Below are 12,282 nucleotides of genomic sequence, written 5' to 3'. Positions count from 1 at the left end.
TGAGCCTGGCATGGGCACGCGGCCCTGCAGCCCCAGGCAGCTCCTCCCTCACCGTGGTGCCAACCGCCTCCAAAACCCCCGTGTGTCCTCTGGCCGGACCCACCCCCACGGGTGACTCAGCCCGTTCCCAGCAAAGCCCGTCCCTATATAACACGGTGTCACCGTCACACACACAGCGCCCGCCCGGCCGCTGCCTCAGTTTCCCCACGCTGCAGCCATGTGGATGGTGTCGCCGCCGGTCGGTAAGTCCCGCTTCGATGCCCCGACGTCCCCTGGCCCAGCGCAAGGCTTCCCGTCAGAAAACGGCCCGTTCGGTGTGTTTGGGTTTCCTGGTGGATGTTGGCTGGGTGAGGTTTGCAGACGTGGGGTGGTTCGGGGTGAAGGTGCGGAGCAGCTCTGCGTGGCTGGGTGCAGCGCGGCGCTGTGAACCGGGGATGGAGAGAAGTGAGAGCTGAGCGCGCTCCGCCTGCGTGCTAACCTGCCCCGGAGCTGCCTGTTCTGAGCAGGTGCCCCTAACACACACGGGGTCGATGCGGAAAGAGCCAAATCCGTGTATTTTTCCCCCAGAAACAGTAATAAAAAGCACTGCCAGCAGTGGGGCTGAACCCCATTCTTTCTCCCCGTATCTCCGTGCCGTTGGGGCTGGGAATGCCAGGACCGGGCACGGCGCTGCGCGGCATTGTGATGCTGCAGAACACAGTGCTGCCTGCCAGGCGCTGCTTTGCTTCGGACCCGCGGCCACTTCGGTCAGACCCCAAAGTGCTGCCCTTTGCCCATTTTTCCCCTCCCCACAGCACGGGGAGAGCCCAGACACAAAGAGCGCTCGGCCTTGAGGAGGGCACAGTGTGAGACATGGGCCGAGTGCCCCCAGAATGCCGTTTCCTGCAGAAAAACGGGGCTGGAGGTGAAAACCTCCCCACGCTCACCTCCTCAGGGTGTTTTTCCATGCACACCTGCCTGGCCCCAAACCGCAGCGGCGTGGCCTGGGGTGGGGTGGCCAAAGGTCAGCGGCAGCAGCACCCCCACCCTGCTCAGAAAAGAGGAATATTTGGAATATTTCCTTCCTGCAGGAGGGAGCGCGGCGGGGGGGAGCGGTTGTGGCTCTTGTTGTGCTCTGACGTGCTGTTTTCTTTCAGATGAAGGATCTCACCAGCTTGCCTGGCTTTGGGACCACGGCAAAGGCAGGGTGCAAAACACACTAGTAGGACATGACCCTTAACACTTTCTCTAAAGCGTAGCCCTATAGGTATATAAGATCAATAGAGCTTAACACTGGGGTTGGCTTTTATTCTGAGCTTGGGTTTGGCTTTTTTGTCTGTTTGTTTGTTTGGTTTTCCTTTTGTTTTCTTTTTTGTTTGTTTGTTATTTTGGAAGCGTTTTACTTTCTCCTTCGCCTCCCGCGGGCAGACAGAGGCAGGGGCTTGCAGAGCCTGAATGGTTTGGGGAGAGGTGCAGGAGCATGAGGAGGAGGGGGAAAGCGCTGCGCGAAGGCTCCTGCCCACAACCCTCCGCCGTCCCCTTCCCATCGTCGGAGGGGGGCAGAGCACCGACCTGCTACCTCGGGCGCTTAAGTAACTCCCAGCCCCGAATCTGTGCCCTTGACCGGCGTCTCGGCGGCTTGCAGGTATTTTCCAGTACACCAAGAAGCTGTTCCTGAGCAGGCCGGCGGGACGGGCGCAGGCGCTGGAGTTCGTCCGGAAAAATGCGGCCAACGCGCTCTCCATGGCGAACCTGGTGGTGGGGCTCTCCTCCATCCTCTGCAGCCTCAACAGGTGGGGGCCGGGCAGGCCGAGGGGCCGGGCGGGGAAAGCGGCGCGGGGCTGACGCCTCTCCCCCTACAGGCAGTACCACTGCTCCTGCTGGCTGCTCCTGGTGGGCTTCCTGCTCGATTTGGCCGACGGAGCCGTCGCCCGGCAGCTCAACGCCTGCTCAGCGCTGGGTGAGCCCCAGGGCTGGGAATGGGCCGGGGGTGCCGGCTGCCGGCCGCCCCCTCACCAGCTCACTCCCCGCAGGAGCCAAGCTGGATGACTTTGCTGACTTCACGTCCTTCGGGCTGGCCACAGCGCTGCTGCTGCAGCCACGCGGCGTGCTGGACGGGCTGCTGGCCATCACCTACGTGCTGGCCGTCTTCGCTCGCCTCTGCTTCTTCTCCAGCGGTAAGGCTTGGGGCTCACAGGGCTGGGCACCCCGTGGGCTCCCGGCTGAGCGCACGGCACCCCGCAGGGATCCCCTTCACCTACCGGGGCTTGCCGTGTCCCTACGCTTCCTCGCTGCTGGCCAGCACCTTCCTGCTGACGGGCGGCCACGTCACGCTGCTGCGCGTCACCGCCATTGCCATGGTCCTCTTCATGGTTGACCGCGGCTTCTACCCCCACGACAAGGTGCTGGAATCGCAGTGCTGGAAGAAAGCGATCTATGCCGGAGGTAAGGAGCGGAGGTAAAACACATCCCGCTCTCACACAGGGTGCTCAGCCATCCCACGGAGCAGCGACCCAGGGAGGCGCTGGAGCACCACTCTGCCCTCACTGCTGACGGTTCCCCCCTGCAGGCATTGTGGCCGTTCTGTTCTCGCCCGCAACGGTCGCTCCCGTCTACTACCTCGCCTGGTCGGCGTCGTACATCTTACTCCCCTTCGCCATCTGGAGCTGCAAAGCCTAACGGCCGAGCAGCAGCAGCCCCGGGGAGGACGGCTCCGCCTTAACCTCCACCGCACGCATAGTAAAGCTCTCCTCTGCCTCACTCTCGGGTGCCAGCGCCAGGCTGTCTCACCCCCGCCTTCGTTAGCTCTTCCCGGGAAGGAGAGCCGTGACAGCAGACTCCAAACCTAGCAGGCGCAATGCTGCGGCCCCACAGGGCTTCCCACCATGGCAGTCTGCTTCGAAAACAGCTGAGCTCCCGCAAAGGGGAACTTGGCACCAGCAGAGCTCGGGCCGGGCTCCAACCTGCCCTGCGCACCCGCACCCCCAGCCAGAAGAACAACAGCCCTGCACCAGCCCCCTTCCCAGGGAACCACCCCCCAGGTGCCTCCTGCCAGTCCCACCAGCTGGGACAGAGATGAAGGTGCGACCGATGCATTCCCACTGTACATAGTAATTTATTGCGAGGGCACAGTTGCGGCGGCTTTACGTTCCCCAAATCCTCAACATGAGGAGGAAGCGGCCCCCGCAGCAGGCAGTCTGTAGTAGGATAGGGGTGAGGGTGCCCCCTTTCCTTGCAAAGCCCAGCCTGAGGCACGGGGAGCACTCCGGTATTTATTTCTGACATGTCGCCATAGGGAAATAATATCTGAAGCGTGTTCTTTTTTTTCCTTTCTGCGCCCGGTCGATGAGGTGTGGGAGGGAGGAAGGAATGTGGAAAGGAAAAATGGAACCTGAAACCCTGGGGCCGAACTCTCTGGAAATAAAAAAGCTGGAGAACAACTGCGCCGCCCGCTCTGGGAGCGTGGGGTGGGGGAAGGAAGCGAAGGTCAGACCTCGCCGAGCAGCAGAGGAAGCGGAGCGGCTCCGTCACTCCGCACCTCCAGGGGATCCTGCAGCTCCAGCAGCTGCAGACAGACAGAACGACCCCGTCGCGGGGCGAGCGGCCCTGAGACCCGCAGTGCTGCCAACGGGCGGAGGGGCTGCGCAGGGCGGCTGGCGGCCATCGGCTGCAGCTGCTCTGGCACGCGGCCCTGCGATCCCGGGGGGCTCGGCCGGCCTGCTGCGTGCGAGCGGGAGGCGGAGTAAGGAGGAACGACCGCTGCTTTTATTTAGAAAAAAAGATAAAAAGAAAGCAGAAAATAACAACAAAGAGGCGTCTGTCAGCGTAAACAGCGAGATAGGGAAGGGCCGGCAGGCGGCGGGGCTGTGCTGCTCCCTGCCGCTCCGTGCCGCTTCGTGCCGCCTGCCGCTGCGACGGCGCCGGGCCCGGCCCGACCCTCACTCCCCGCCGGCCTGCATCTGCTTGCAGAAGGCGTCGAACTGCCGCTGCTCCAGCTCCGTCATCACGCGGTTCAGCGCGTAGATCTGCGGGGAGGGGCGGGGAGGCACCGCGGTGAGGCGCCGCTCGAGGCCCCGGCTCGGCCCGCCCCGGCTCGGCCCGCCCGGCTCACCTCCGCGCGCTGCCTCTGCTTCAGCTCCTGCTGGGCCGACCTCTGCTTGGCCTTCTCCAGGCGCGCCGCCGGCTCCCGGCCCTTCGGCCTCTCCTTCCGCCCCCCGCTCGGCTCCATGGCCGGGCCGGCCGGGCCGCGCCCCGCTACCGGCGGGACGGCGCCCGCTGCAAGATGGCGGCGGCCGGGCCCCTCCACCGTGCATGCGCGACCAGTGAGGCCGGGAGGCTAGAGCGTGCGCGGTGCCGTAGCGCCCCCTGGCGGACGGGAGGAGAGCGGCGGAGCAGCCACCAGCGGCTCAGCCTCCAGCGGCGCTGCCCGCTGTGTCAGCCCTCCGAGTAGCGCAGCCCCGCACATCGCACCCCACACACGATCGCAGCCCACACATCATCGCACCATCTCCGCTGTTTATATTGCACAGCCCTACGCCCCACGCTTGACACCACGCCCCCAAGCCCCTACGTAACAGCCCTACCGCACACCCCCTGCAGGGCACAACTTCTGTCAGCACCGCTGCAGCTCCCCTGCACCAGCCCCGCACAACACGTGGCACAGGACGGCACGGCGTCCCTCACCCCGTGCAGGGGCTGCACCACAGCCCCTCGGCTCCAAATGCACCTTTTATTGCAGTGGCTGGAGCAGGGCTGGACCCACGGGGCCACGTGGAAGCACAGGACGGGGACACCAGCCGCGCCATGCCCGGTACCCAAAGTCAGCTGCGCCCTGCGGGCATCAGCGCGGCCCCGTCCCGCCGGCAGCCCGCGGGGTCCCGCTAGATGCGGACGGTGTTGATGCGCAGCGGTTGGACGTTCTTCCCGTTGGCGTGGCTCTGTCCGGGGCTGAAGTAGGAGCAGAGCTTCCCTGGAAACTTCTCCCGGAAGGTGTAGAGCCAGGACATGTCGTCAGCGTTGTAGAAGATGAGCAGCCCCTTGTCGTAGTCCAGGAAGACGCCCACCTTCTCCAGCTTGCTCTTGACGTTGAGCCGCGTCCAGGGCTCGGTGCAGGCGCTGTACTGGTTCCCGTCGTGCATGACGATGCAGTAGAAGCCGCGGCTGGGCTGGATCTGGATGCTGCCCTTGCGGGTGACGGCCTCGTGCGCCAACCCGATCATCCACTGTGTCTTCTCAGACACCACCACCTCCCAGTAGTGGACGCCACCACCGAATGCCTGCGTGCCCAGCACCGACACCTCCACGTCGAAGCGGCGCGGCGAGTCCTGCAGTGGCTGCGGGTGCAGGTTGCCGTAGGCCACGATGGTGCAATCATCAGAGAGGATGAGGCGCTGGTGGGCCGTGCCGGGGTCCAGCGTCAGCGCCGCGGGCACTGCGGAACGGCAGGCGTCAGCATCCCCGCCTGGTGCCCCCCCCCGTGGAGCACGGTGACCCCCTCCCACCTCCCCGCCGGCCTCACACTCACCTGGGTGGATGTCCTGAAAGAGCGACTTCCAGATGGTGTACTGCAGCGGCCCCATGTACTTGGAGGTGGGGAAGTCCTCGTAGGTCAGGTTGGTCTCGTGGATCTTCCCCTTCAGCCTGCGGGATGGGCAGCAATGTGCACGGAGCTCCGTGGGCACCCCCTGCCCCGCGGCACCCACCCACCTCTCAGACAGGGACGCGACGCCGGCCAGGAAGGCGTGCTTGTCAGCCTCGGCCAGGCGCTCCTGCAGGATCTGGCTGCCCTCCTGCACCTTGCGCAGCTGCTGGCTGTAGCGCTGGATCTTCTGCTCGATGTCGGTCAGCGTCCGCGCCGTGTCGGCCTCCAGCTCCTCCAGCATCGCCTTCTGCCGCTCCCGCAGCAGCCGGTGCAGCCGCTCGAAGGCCTCCCCGATGGTGGCCCGCAGGCTTTTGGCCGATGACTGAGGAGGCGGGGGGCACGGCCGGGCCGCAGCGGGTCCGTCAGCATCCTGGCAGAGTGCATGGGGAGGGGCAGGGGAAGGGATTCGGGGCACGTCCCCGCAGCCTCGCTCCTACCTTGGTGTCGGCCAGCTGCCTCTTGAGGAGGTGCAGGGCCTCGGTGTGGCCTCGCTCGCTCTCCTGCAGGCCCTGCAGCTGCTCCTTCAGCTCCCGCTGCAACACAGAGCGCCCTGAACCTGTGCTCAGCCCTGGCCTCACCGCACTGCCTGCTTCCCCACCCCACAGCAGCAATGTTCCAAGGGGCGTGGGGAAAATGCAAAGCTTTGTGCCCGCCCCACGCTCAAGCAGTGATCCCAGCCACCAGCAGCGCGATGCTGGGGTGCTGGGAGAGCTGTGAGGCAGCTCCACAGCCCCATAGATATCCACCACGGGGCTAAGCTGGCACTGCAGTGACCAGAGACCATGAGGGCCAGCACATGGCACAAAGCTGCCCCAATACAGCAGGTTTTGGTGCTGCTGTGGGAGGTGGGGTCCTGTGTGGGACAGGAGGGAGTCTGGTTTGGGGCTGCTTGAGGATCCCCAGGGAGAAGCTCAGCAGAGCCACATGTAGGGACAGACGGACGGATGGGTGGGTGGCCACACAGTGTGGATGGACAGATGGACAGAGGATCGCACTCCACTTGTGGGGAAGTGACAAGGGAAGCAGCACCCCAGAGCCATGCGCAAACAGGCAGAGGGAGCTCTGGCTGTCCTGAACGTTGACAGATGGACAATGTGCTGCACGGTGCACACGGATGGACAGACAGAGCATCCCACAGACAACACAACTCTGGGAACAAGGGGGGATGGATGTTCAGAGACAAACAGACAGACAGACAGACACCTACCTGCAGCTCCTCAAAGGCATCATCCACGTTGGTGACCTGGTGCTGCTCGTGCATGGCCGGCTCGTCGCAGAAGAAGCAGACAACAGTGCGGTCGGTGAGGCAAAAGAGCTTCACCTTCTCGTGGTCCTTGCAGGGGAAGGGGCTGCGCTGAGCCCCCAGGATGGCATCCAGGGGGAAGGCGCTGTAGCGCTCCACGATGTTGGCCAGCTTCAGGCTGGGGGCCAGCGTGGGCTCGGTGAAGGTGCGGCGGCACTCGGGGCAGTCGCGGGCACCCTGTGGCTCCTGGCGCACCCAATGCTCTGTGATGCAGCGGCGGCAGAAGTAGTGCTCGCAGCCGAAGCTCACCGGGTCCTGGTAGATGCTGAGGCAGATGGAGCACAGCAGCTCATCCTTCAGGCTGCAGGCCATGGCTGGGGCTGCAGGGGGATGCTGAGCTGCAAAAGGGGGGGTTGATGGGGTCAGAGTGCTGCAAATGGAGGCAGGATGTGGAAGGGGGGCCACAGTGGGGCTGTAATGGGGGGAGCGGGGGTGAGGCTGCAATTGGGGGTTAGATTGGTAAGGGGGTGGGGGTCAGGGTGATATGAAAGGGCTATGGATAGGGACGTAATAGGGGGAGTGGGGATGAGGGGATATGGGGGGTGGGGGTCAGTGTGATGGGGGGCTAAAGTAGATGTGGGTGATGCTAGGGGTCAGAGGGATATGGGGGGGCTGTGGTGGGTACTGGAGATGCGGGGGGTCAAGCTGATAAGAGAGGGTGAGGGTCAGGGTGATATGGGGGGGCTGAAGCTGCTGAGGGTGATGCTGGGGGTCAGAGGGATGTGAGGGTGGGAAGCGGGGGGATATGAGGGGATGGAGGATGGTAATGGGGATCAGGGGCATATGGGAGGGTTGAGGTTGGTACTGGGGGATATGGCGGGGCACGGAGCTGCAATGGTGGGGTGAGGAGCAGGGGGCACGGGGGGCGGAGGTTGGCACGGCGGACGCCGGGGCTCGAGCTGCAGTGGGGCCCCGAGCTGCTGCTACCCGCGGAGCTGCAGCGGGCACCCAGCGCTGAGGCCGCACTCGGAGGACACGGGTTCGAATCCTGCCCCCGGTTCCGCGCCCCGCCGCCCTCAGGACCCGGGTTCGAGGCCTCACCCCACCGCCGCCGCCGCCGCCGCTGCCCGCTGCCCGCTGCCGTGCCCGGGTAAGCGGACCCGCCGCCGCCTCACGCACCGCTCCCCGCCGCGCCGGGCGGGGGGTGGGCGAGGAGAAGGGGGCGGGGCCGCGCAGCACTTCCTGCCTTTCTTTCTCCCCCCTCCCCGCAGCCACAGTGGTACCGCCCCGCCCCATTGTCCCCCGCGCGGCGCGGCCCTGCGGCGCGTACCACCGCCCGGCGGGGGGGGTTCTTAAAGGGGCCGCGTCCCATCCCTCTCTTCGGCCGTCCCGACCTTTCCCTCTCCGTCTTATTATCACTGACGAGGGACGGGGGCACGGGGGGGGCACAGACACAGCGCTGGACGTGCAGGGCCGCCGGCATCCTAACAGCGCAGGTGTCACCCCCTAATTCTGCACAGACCCCAAATTCAGTGTTAAGCCCCAATTCAGCACTGTCCTCAAATTCAGCATTGCCCCCAAGTTCACTATTGCTCCCAAGTTCAGCGCTGTCTCTAAACCGAAGCAGTGTTTCTAAACTCTACATCATCTCCAAATTCAGCAACGTCCCCAAACTGAAGCATTGTCTCTGAGTTTGGCATCATCCCCAAGCAAACCATTGTCACTAATTTCAGCCTTGCCCCCAAACCAAACTGTTGTTTGTTCAGCACTGATCTTAAACCAAAACATGATCCCCAAGTTTAGCATCATCCCTAAACTCAGCATCATCCCCAAATTCACCATCACTGTCCCTAAGCCAATGCTCTGTCCCCAAATTCCGTTCTGACCCAAACTCTGCATCATCCCTATCCTGAATAATTGCCCCCAGATTCAGCACCGTCCCCGAAATGCAGCGTTATCCCTGCATTCAGTAACATCCCCAAACTCCACATCATTCCAAGATCCTGTATTGTCCCCATCCAAATCACTGCCCCCAAATTCTTCATCTCCACCAACATTCAGCATCGTCCCTAAACCAGAGAGTCCCCCAGCAATGACAGAGATCCCCACAGGGGCACAATGAGGGGGTTCCCCCTCCTGTGCCCCTCGCCCTGTGGGGCTCTGGGTGCGGAAGGAAGGACGGACGGGGACATTTGGGGGCAGCTCTCAGCCGCCCCACAGCTGGCTGCAGGCCAATGTTAACAGGGCAGTTCTGAGCCCCCCACACCCCCCACGCAGGGAATGACCGCCTGCTTTGTTCCTGCCTGGGCGGGAGGACGGCCCCGAAGGCTGGAAAAGGAGGGGGAAAAAAAAACCCCGACCACAGGGGTTTGTTATTTCTGCCCGTGTTTCTGCAGGAGGAATGCAGGGCTGCTCGCCCTGCCAGGACCCACTGGGACGGGAGAGATTTGGAATTAAATCATCAAAGCGCCGGCGGAGCAGGGAAGGGGCAGCCAGGCAGGCATTGTGCCAGCATCGCACCTAACCCCAACCCCAACCCAATCCAAACAGTGACCCAAATCTCAATCCTCACCCTAACCCAAACCCAAATCCTTACCCTAACTTCAACCCTACTGCTATCCTCCTATCCTCAACCCTAATGCTAACACCAACCCCAGTCCAAAATCCACCCCAACTCAAACCTCAACCCTAATCCTAAACCCGAAACCAAGCCAAATGCAAACCCTTAACCCTACCTTAACCCTAACCCAAATCCAAACCCTTACCTTAGCCCCAAGCCCAACCCTATCCCCAACTCCATCTCCATCCCCAACCCTCAAACCCAACCCCAACTCCATCCCCAACCCCAACTCCATCCCCCACTGCACTGACTGGTGTGGGCTGGACCCAGCAGCAGCGCTGTGGGTTTGGGGTTGGATTTTGGTGTCCCATACTTCCCTTGTCCTCTATCTTCCCACAACTCATTTTCCCCCCCGGGTACCCAGGGGAGGAACGCCCCACTGATGGGCACCACCTGTGTTCCTTCCAAATAAACAGACAGCACTTTTATTCTCAGCTGAGGGGGGTTTGTTTATGGGGTTAATTGTAGGGATATGCTTGGGAAGCTGCATCAGTGGGGAACCTGAGTCCATGTGGATATAGGATGCCACGGAGCTGCGGGGTTAGGATTTGTGGTATGGTTAGAATTAGGATTAGGATTAGAGTTAGGGTTAAGATAGAATTAGTGACAGTGTTAATGTGAGGTTCAGGATTAGGGCTAGGTTAAGCGTTAGGGTTTGGGTCGGGATTGGTTAGGGGTAGAGTTGGTCAAGTTTAGGGTTAGCATTCAGCTTATGTTAAGGGTTAGGGTTAGGGTTTGGTTTACTGTCAGGGTTATGGTTTGGGTTAGTCTTAGGGCTTTGGATTTGGGCTTGGGTTATGGCTTGGCCTTGAATTAGGTTTAGGCTTAGGGTTATGGTTTAGTTTTGGGTTAGGATTAGGGTTACAGTTACAGTTAGGGTTGGGGTTGGGGTCATGGTAGGGTTAGGCCTAGAGATAGGCTTAGGCTTAGAGTTAGGTTCAGGTTAGCTTATTTTCAGGGTTAGGGTAAATTTAAGGTTTGAGTTTGGGGTTTGTTAAGCATTTTTTTTAGGGTTTTCATGGGGTCCAGACAGGGAAACTTGAGCAATGTGGATGCAGCCCATGAGGACGCAGGAGGGCTGAGGGATGTCGTGGGGTTGCTGGGTGCAGGATTAGGGTTTGTGGCATGGTTAGGGTCTGTGGTACTTTTAGGGGTAGGTTAATAGTTGGCAATAGTTGATCATTGGGACTGGGCTGAGAAACTTGGGCAATGTGGAACTTCACCCATAGAACCCTATGGAAATGAGCAGGGGATGACACAGAGCCTGTGGGTGTGGGGTCATCCATTGAAGCATCAGCAGGAGCTGGGTTCCTCCAGCACACATCCCTGCTGCTCATTAGCTGCCTTCGTTAGCACTGCAGGAAGGGAAGCACGCCCTGCCTGGAGCCTTGTTGTGGGTGAGACTGGCGGGGGAGCAGCGGCTGTAGCAGCGCGTGTGGATGAAGGGAAACCACACGGCAGGGCGTGTGTGTTAGGGCAAACAGGGAAATTAATCCCGGTTAATTGTTAAATTGGCTTCGTTATCTCCTGCTAACCCTTGTATGAGCGCCCAGCGGGCACTTGCTGCAGTCGGGAATTGGGAGCATGCATCCCCTGCTTCTTTGGGTCATGCTTTTCTGCTCCTGGGAGCTGGGAAAGGAGGAGGAGGGACCAGGGATCTGTACTGGGGTTGGGGTTGAGATAAGGGTTTGGGTTAGTGCTGGATTTGGGGGTTGGTTTGGGTGGGGTGGTGTAATGGTTGGGGTTAGGATCAGGATTAGGGTTGGGGTTAGGGTTTGGATTTAGTTTGGTTACAGTTAGGATTATGGCTGAAGGGACCATCAGAGACTGAGTCGCCTCTGGCAGGGAGCAGAACGCAGGTGAGCTGGAAGCAGCGTCGTGTGTTGCACGAGCGCTGGGTGCTGTGCCGTGCGCCTCGCACGCAGGATGCCAGCAGGAAGGGAGGCCCCCGAGCCGCTGGAATTTTCCCTGTGGTTCAAAGGATGCTGCCGGGGGTGCAGGCGGGGAGGGCAGGCTGGGGCAGGCCGGCTCCCAGCACGCACTGCCGCGTCCCAGCGCTGCGCTGCCGCAGGTTTCAGCCTCGCCGGAGCCGATGCGCAGGGCTGCGTGCTCAGGGTGGGTGAGGCTTTGGGGCTCTCCTTCCCATGGAGCTACAAAGCCAAGATGTTCCCAGGGGCCTGGGGGGGGATGCTGGATGAGCCCACACCTCCAGTTTGCCCCGGTGCAATGCTCCCCACTGTGCTCTGAGAACTGCTGTGCTGCTGCTGTCGTTGCAGGATGCGGCCCTGTTCCCGCTGTGCACGGCTGACGTTTCTCCTCTTCATGGATTGGGATTTCAGGGCTTTTGCACCCAGGGTTTGACACGAATGTGCCCCTGCACAGAGCAGGGGCCCACAGCCCTCCAGGATGCACAAAGCCACTCTGTGCCGCCGCTTTTCATCTCCTAAGTGCTTTGCAAACATTAACTAATTAATCCTAATTAACTCATTACCTAATTATAACCAAATGTCCCTCCCATTTACAGGAGGAGAAAGGTAACAAATGCACGGCTGCTTTCTCTCACCCAATCACCCCTAAACTCCTGCAAGCTCCCAGCCCGCGGCCGCAGGCTCCCTGCGCACGCAGCTCAGCGCTGTCGGGGCCGAGAGCTTCACCCATTTCCAGGGTGAAGAACCCACGCTGCAGCTCCGCTCGCCCGGCGCAGCGTCCCAGTGAGCCAGGATGGAGCATTTCCACGCGCCCACCCCCAGCAGCGCCCACCCTTGTGCTCACATGGCCGCCTGTGAGTCATTGCCAGCG

General features: G+C 61.7%; 3 protein-coding genes across 9 annotated transcripts; 1 reads left to right on the top strand and 2 right to left on the bottom strand.

Annotated features, from left to right (window-relative positions):
• The first annotated feature begins 111 nt into the window (after positions 1 to 111).
• Positions 112 to 3,419, top strand: TMEM269 (transmembrane protein 269). 6 transcript variants are annotated; one of them, XM_052691754.1, is made up of 7 exons: positions 112 to 242; positions 1,137 to 1,201; positions 1,625 to 1,772; positions 1,842 to 1,939; positions 2,013 to 2,156; positions 2,224 to 2,424; positions 2,549 to 3,419. In XM_052691754.1, the coding sequence occupies exons 3-7, from the start codon at positions 1,723 to 1,725 to the stop codon at positions 2,656 to 2,658; spliced, it is 603 nt and encodes a 200-aa protein (XP_052547714.1). In that variant the 5' UTR covers positions 112 to 242; positions 1,137 to 1,201; positions 1,625 to 1,722; the 3' UTR covers positions 2,659 to 3,419. The 6 variants fall into 6 exon arrangements, with proteins under 6 accessions (XP_052547714.1, XP_052547711.1, XP_052547708.1 ...); XM_052691751.1 differs by having other exon boundaries at positions 1,137 to 1,772; XM_052691748.1 differs by lacking the exon at positions 1,137 to 1,201 and having other exon boundaries at positions 114 to 242.
• Positions 3,420 to 3,722: 303 nt separating this feature from the next.
• On the bottom strand, positions 3,723 to 4,284 carry SVBP (small vasohibin binding protein). Its single transcript, XM_052691755.1, has 2 exons — positions 4,091 to 4,284; positions 3,723 to 4,004 (listed from the first exon to the last, which is right to left on the bottom strand). The coding sequence occupies exons 1-2, from the start codon at positions 4,205 to 4,207 to the stop codon at positions 3,918 to 3,920; spliced, it is 204 nt and encodes a 67-aa protein (XP_052547715.1). The 5' UTR covers positions 4,208 to 4,284; the 3' UTR covers positions 3,723 to 3,917.
• A 405-nt stretch (positions 4,285 to 4,689) lies between these two features.
• LOC128084962 (E3 ubiquitin-protein ligase TRIM62) lies at positions 4,690 to 8,067 on the bottom strand. Of its 2 annotated transcripts, XM_052691740.1 has the most exons (6): positions 7,965 to 8,067; positions 6,828 to 7,261; positions 6,058 to 6,153; positions 5,686 to 5,942; positions 5,504 to 5,619; positions 4,690 to 5,410 (listed from the first exon to the last, which is right to left on the bottom strand). In XM_052691740.1, the coding sequence occupies exons 2-6, from the start codon at positions 7,233 to 7,235 to the stop codon at positions 4,860 to 4,862; spliced, it is 1,428 nt and encodes a 475-aa protein (XP_052547700.1). In that variant the 5' UTR covers positions 7,236 to 7,261; positions 7,965 to 8,067; the 3' UTR covers positions 4,690 to 4,859. The 2 variants fall into 2 exon arrangements, with proteins under 2 accessions (XP_052547700.1, XP_052547701.1); XM_052691741.1 differs by lacking the exon at positions 7,965 to 8,067 and having other exon boundaries at positions 6,828 to 7,345.
• Between the last annotated feature and the right edge of the window lie 4,215 nt (positions 8,068 to 12,282).

The sequence above is a fragment of the Tympanuchus pallidicinctus genome, unplaced genomic scaffold (assembly GCF_026119805.1).
Source record: "Tympanuchus pallidicinctus isolate F22 unplaced genomic scaffold, pur_lepc_1.0 scaffold29, whole genome shotgun sequence".
Taxonomy (NCBI): domain Eukaryota; kingdom Metazoa; phylum Chordata; class Aves; order Galliformes; family Phasianidae; genus Tympanuchus; species Tympanuchus pallidicinctus.
The sequence above is the reverse complement of the archived record's forward strand: the minus strand, read 5'-3'. Positions and strand labels throughout refer to the sequence as shown.

Bases quoted from the DNA above. Each gene is read 5' to 3' on its own strand.
- TMEM269 (XM_052691748.1), top strand. From the start codon at position 218: ATGTGGATGGTGTCGCCGCCGGTCG. The intron at 1,940-2,012 runs GTGAGCCCCAGG...CACTCCCCGCAG, and splicing joins CAACGCCTGCTCAGCGCTGG to GAGCCAAGCTGGATGACTTT. The intron at 2,157-2,223 runs GTAAGGCTTGGG...GGCACCCCGCAG, and splicing joins CCTCTGCTTCTTCTCCAGCG to GGATCCCCTTCACCTACCGG.
- SVBP (XM_052691755.1), bottom strand. From the start codon at position 4,207: ATGGAGCCGAGCGGGGGGCGGAAGGAGAGGCCGAAGGGCCGGGAGCCG. The intron at 4,005-4,090 runs GTGAGCCGGGCG...CCCTCCCCGCAG, and splicing joins AGCAGAGGCAGCGCGCGGAG to ATCTACGCGCTGAACCGCGT.
- LOC128084962 (XM_052691740.1), bottom strand. From the start codon at position 7,235: ATGGCCTGCAGCCTGAAGGATGAGCTGCTGTGCTCCATCTGCCTCAGC. The intron at 6,154-6,827 runs GTAGGTGTCTGT...TCTGTGTTGCAG, and splicing joins ATGCCTTTGAGGAGCTGCAG to CGGGAGCTGAAGGAGCAGCT. The intron at 5,943-6,057 runs GTAGGAGCGAGG...CCGCCTCCTCAG, and splicing joins GGCAGCTGGCCGACACCAAG to TCATCGGCCAAAAGCCTGCG.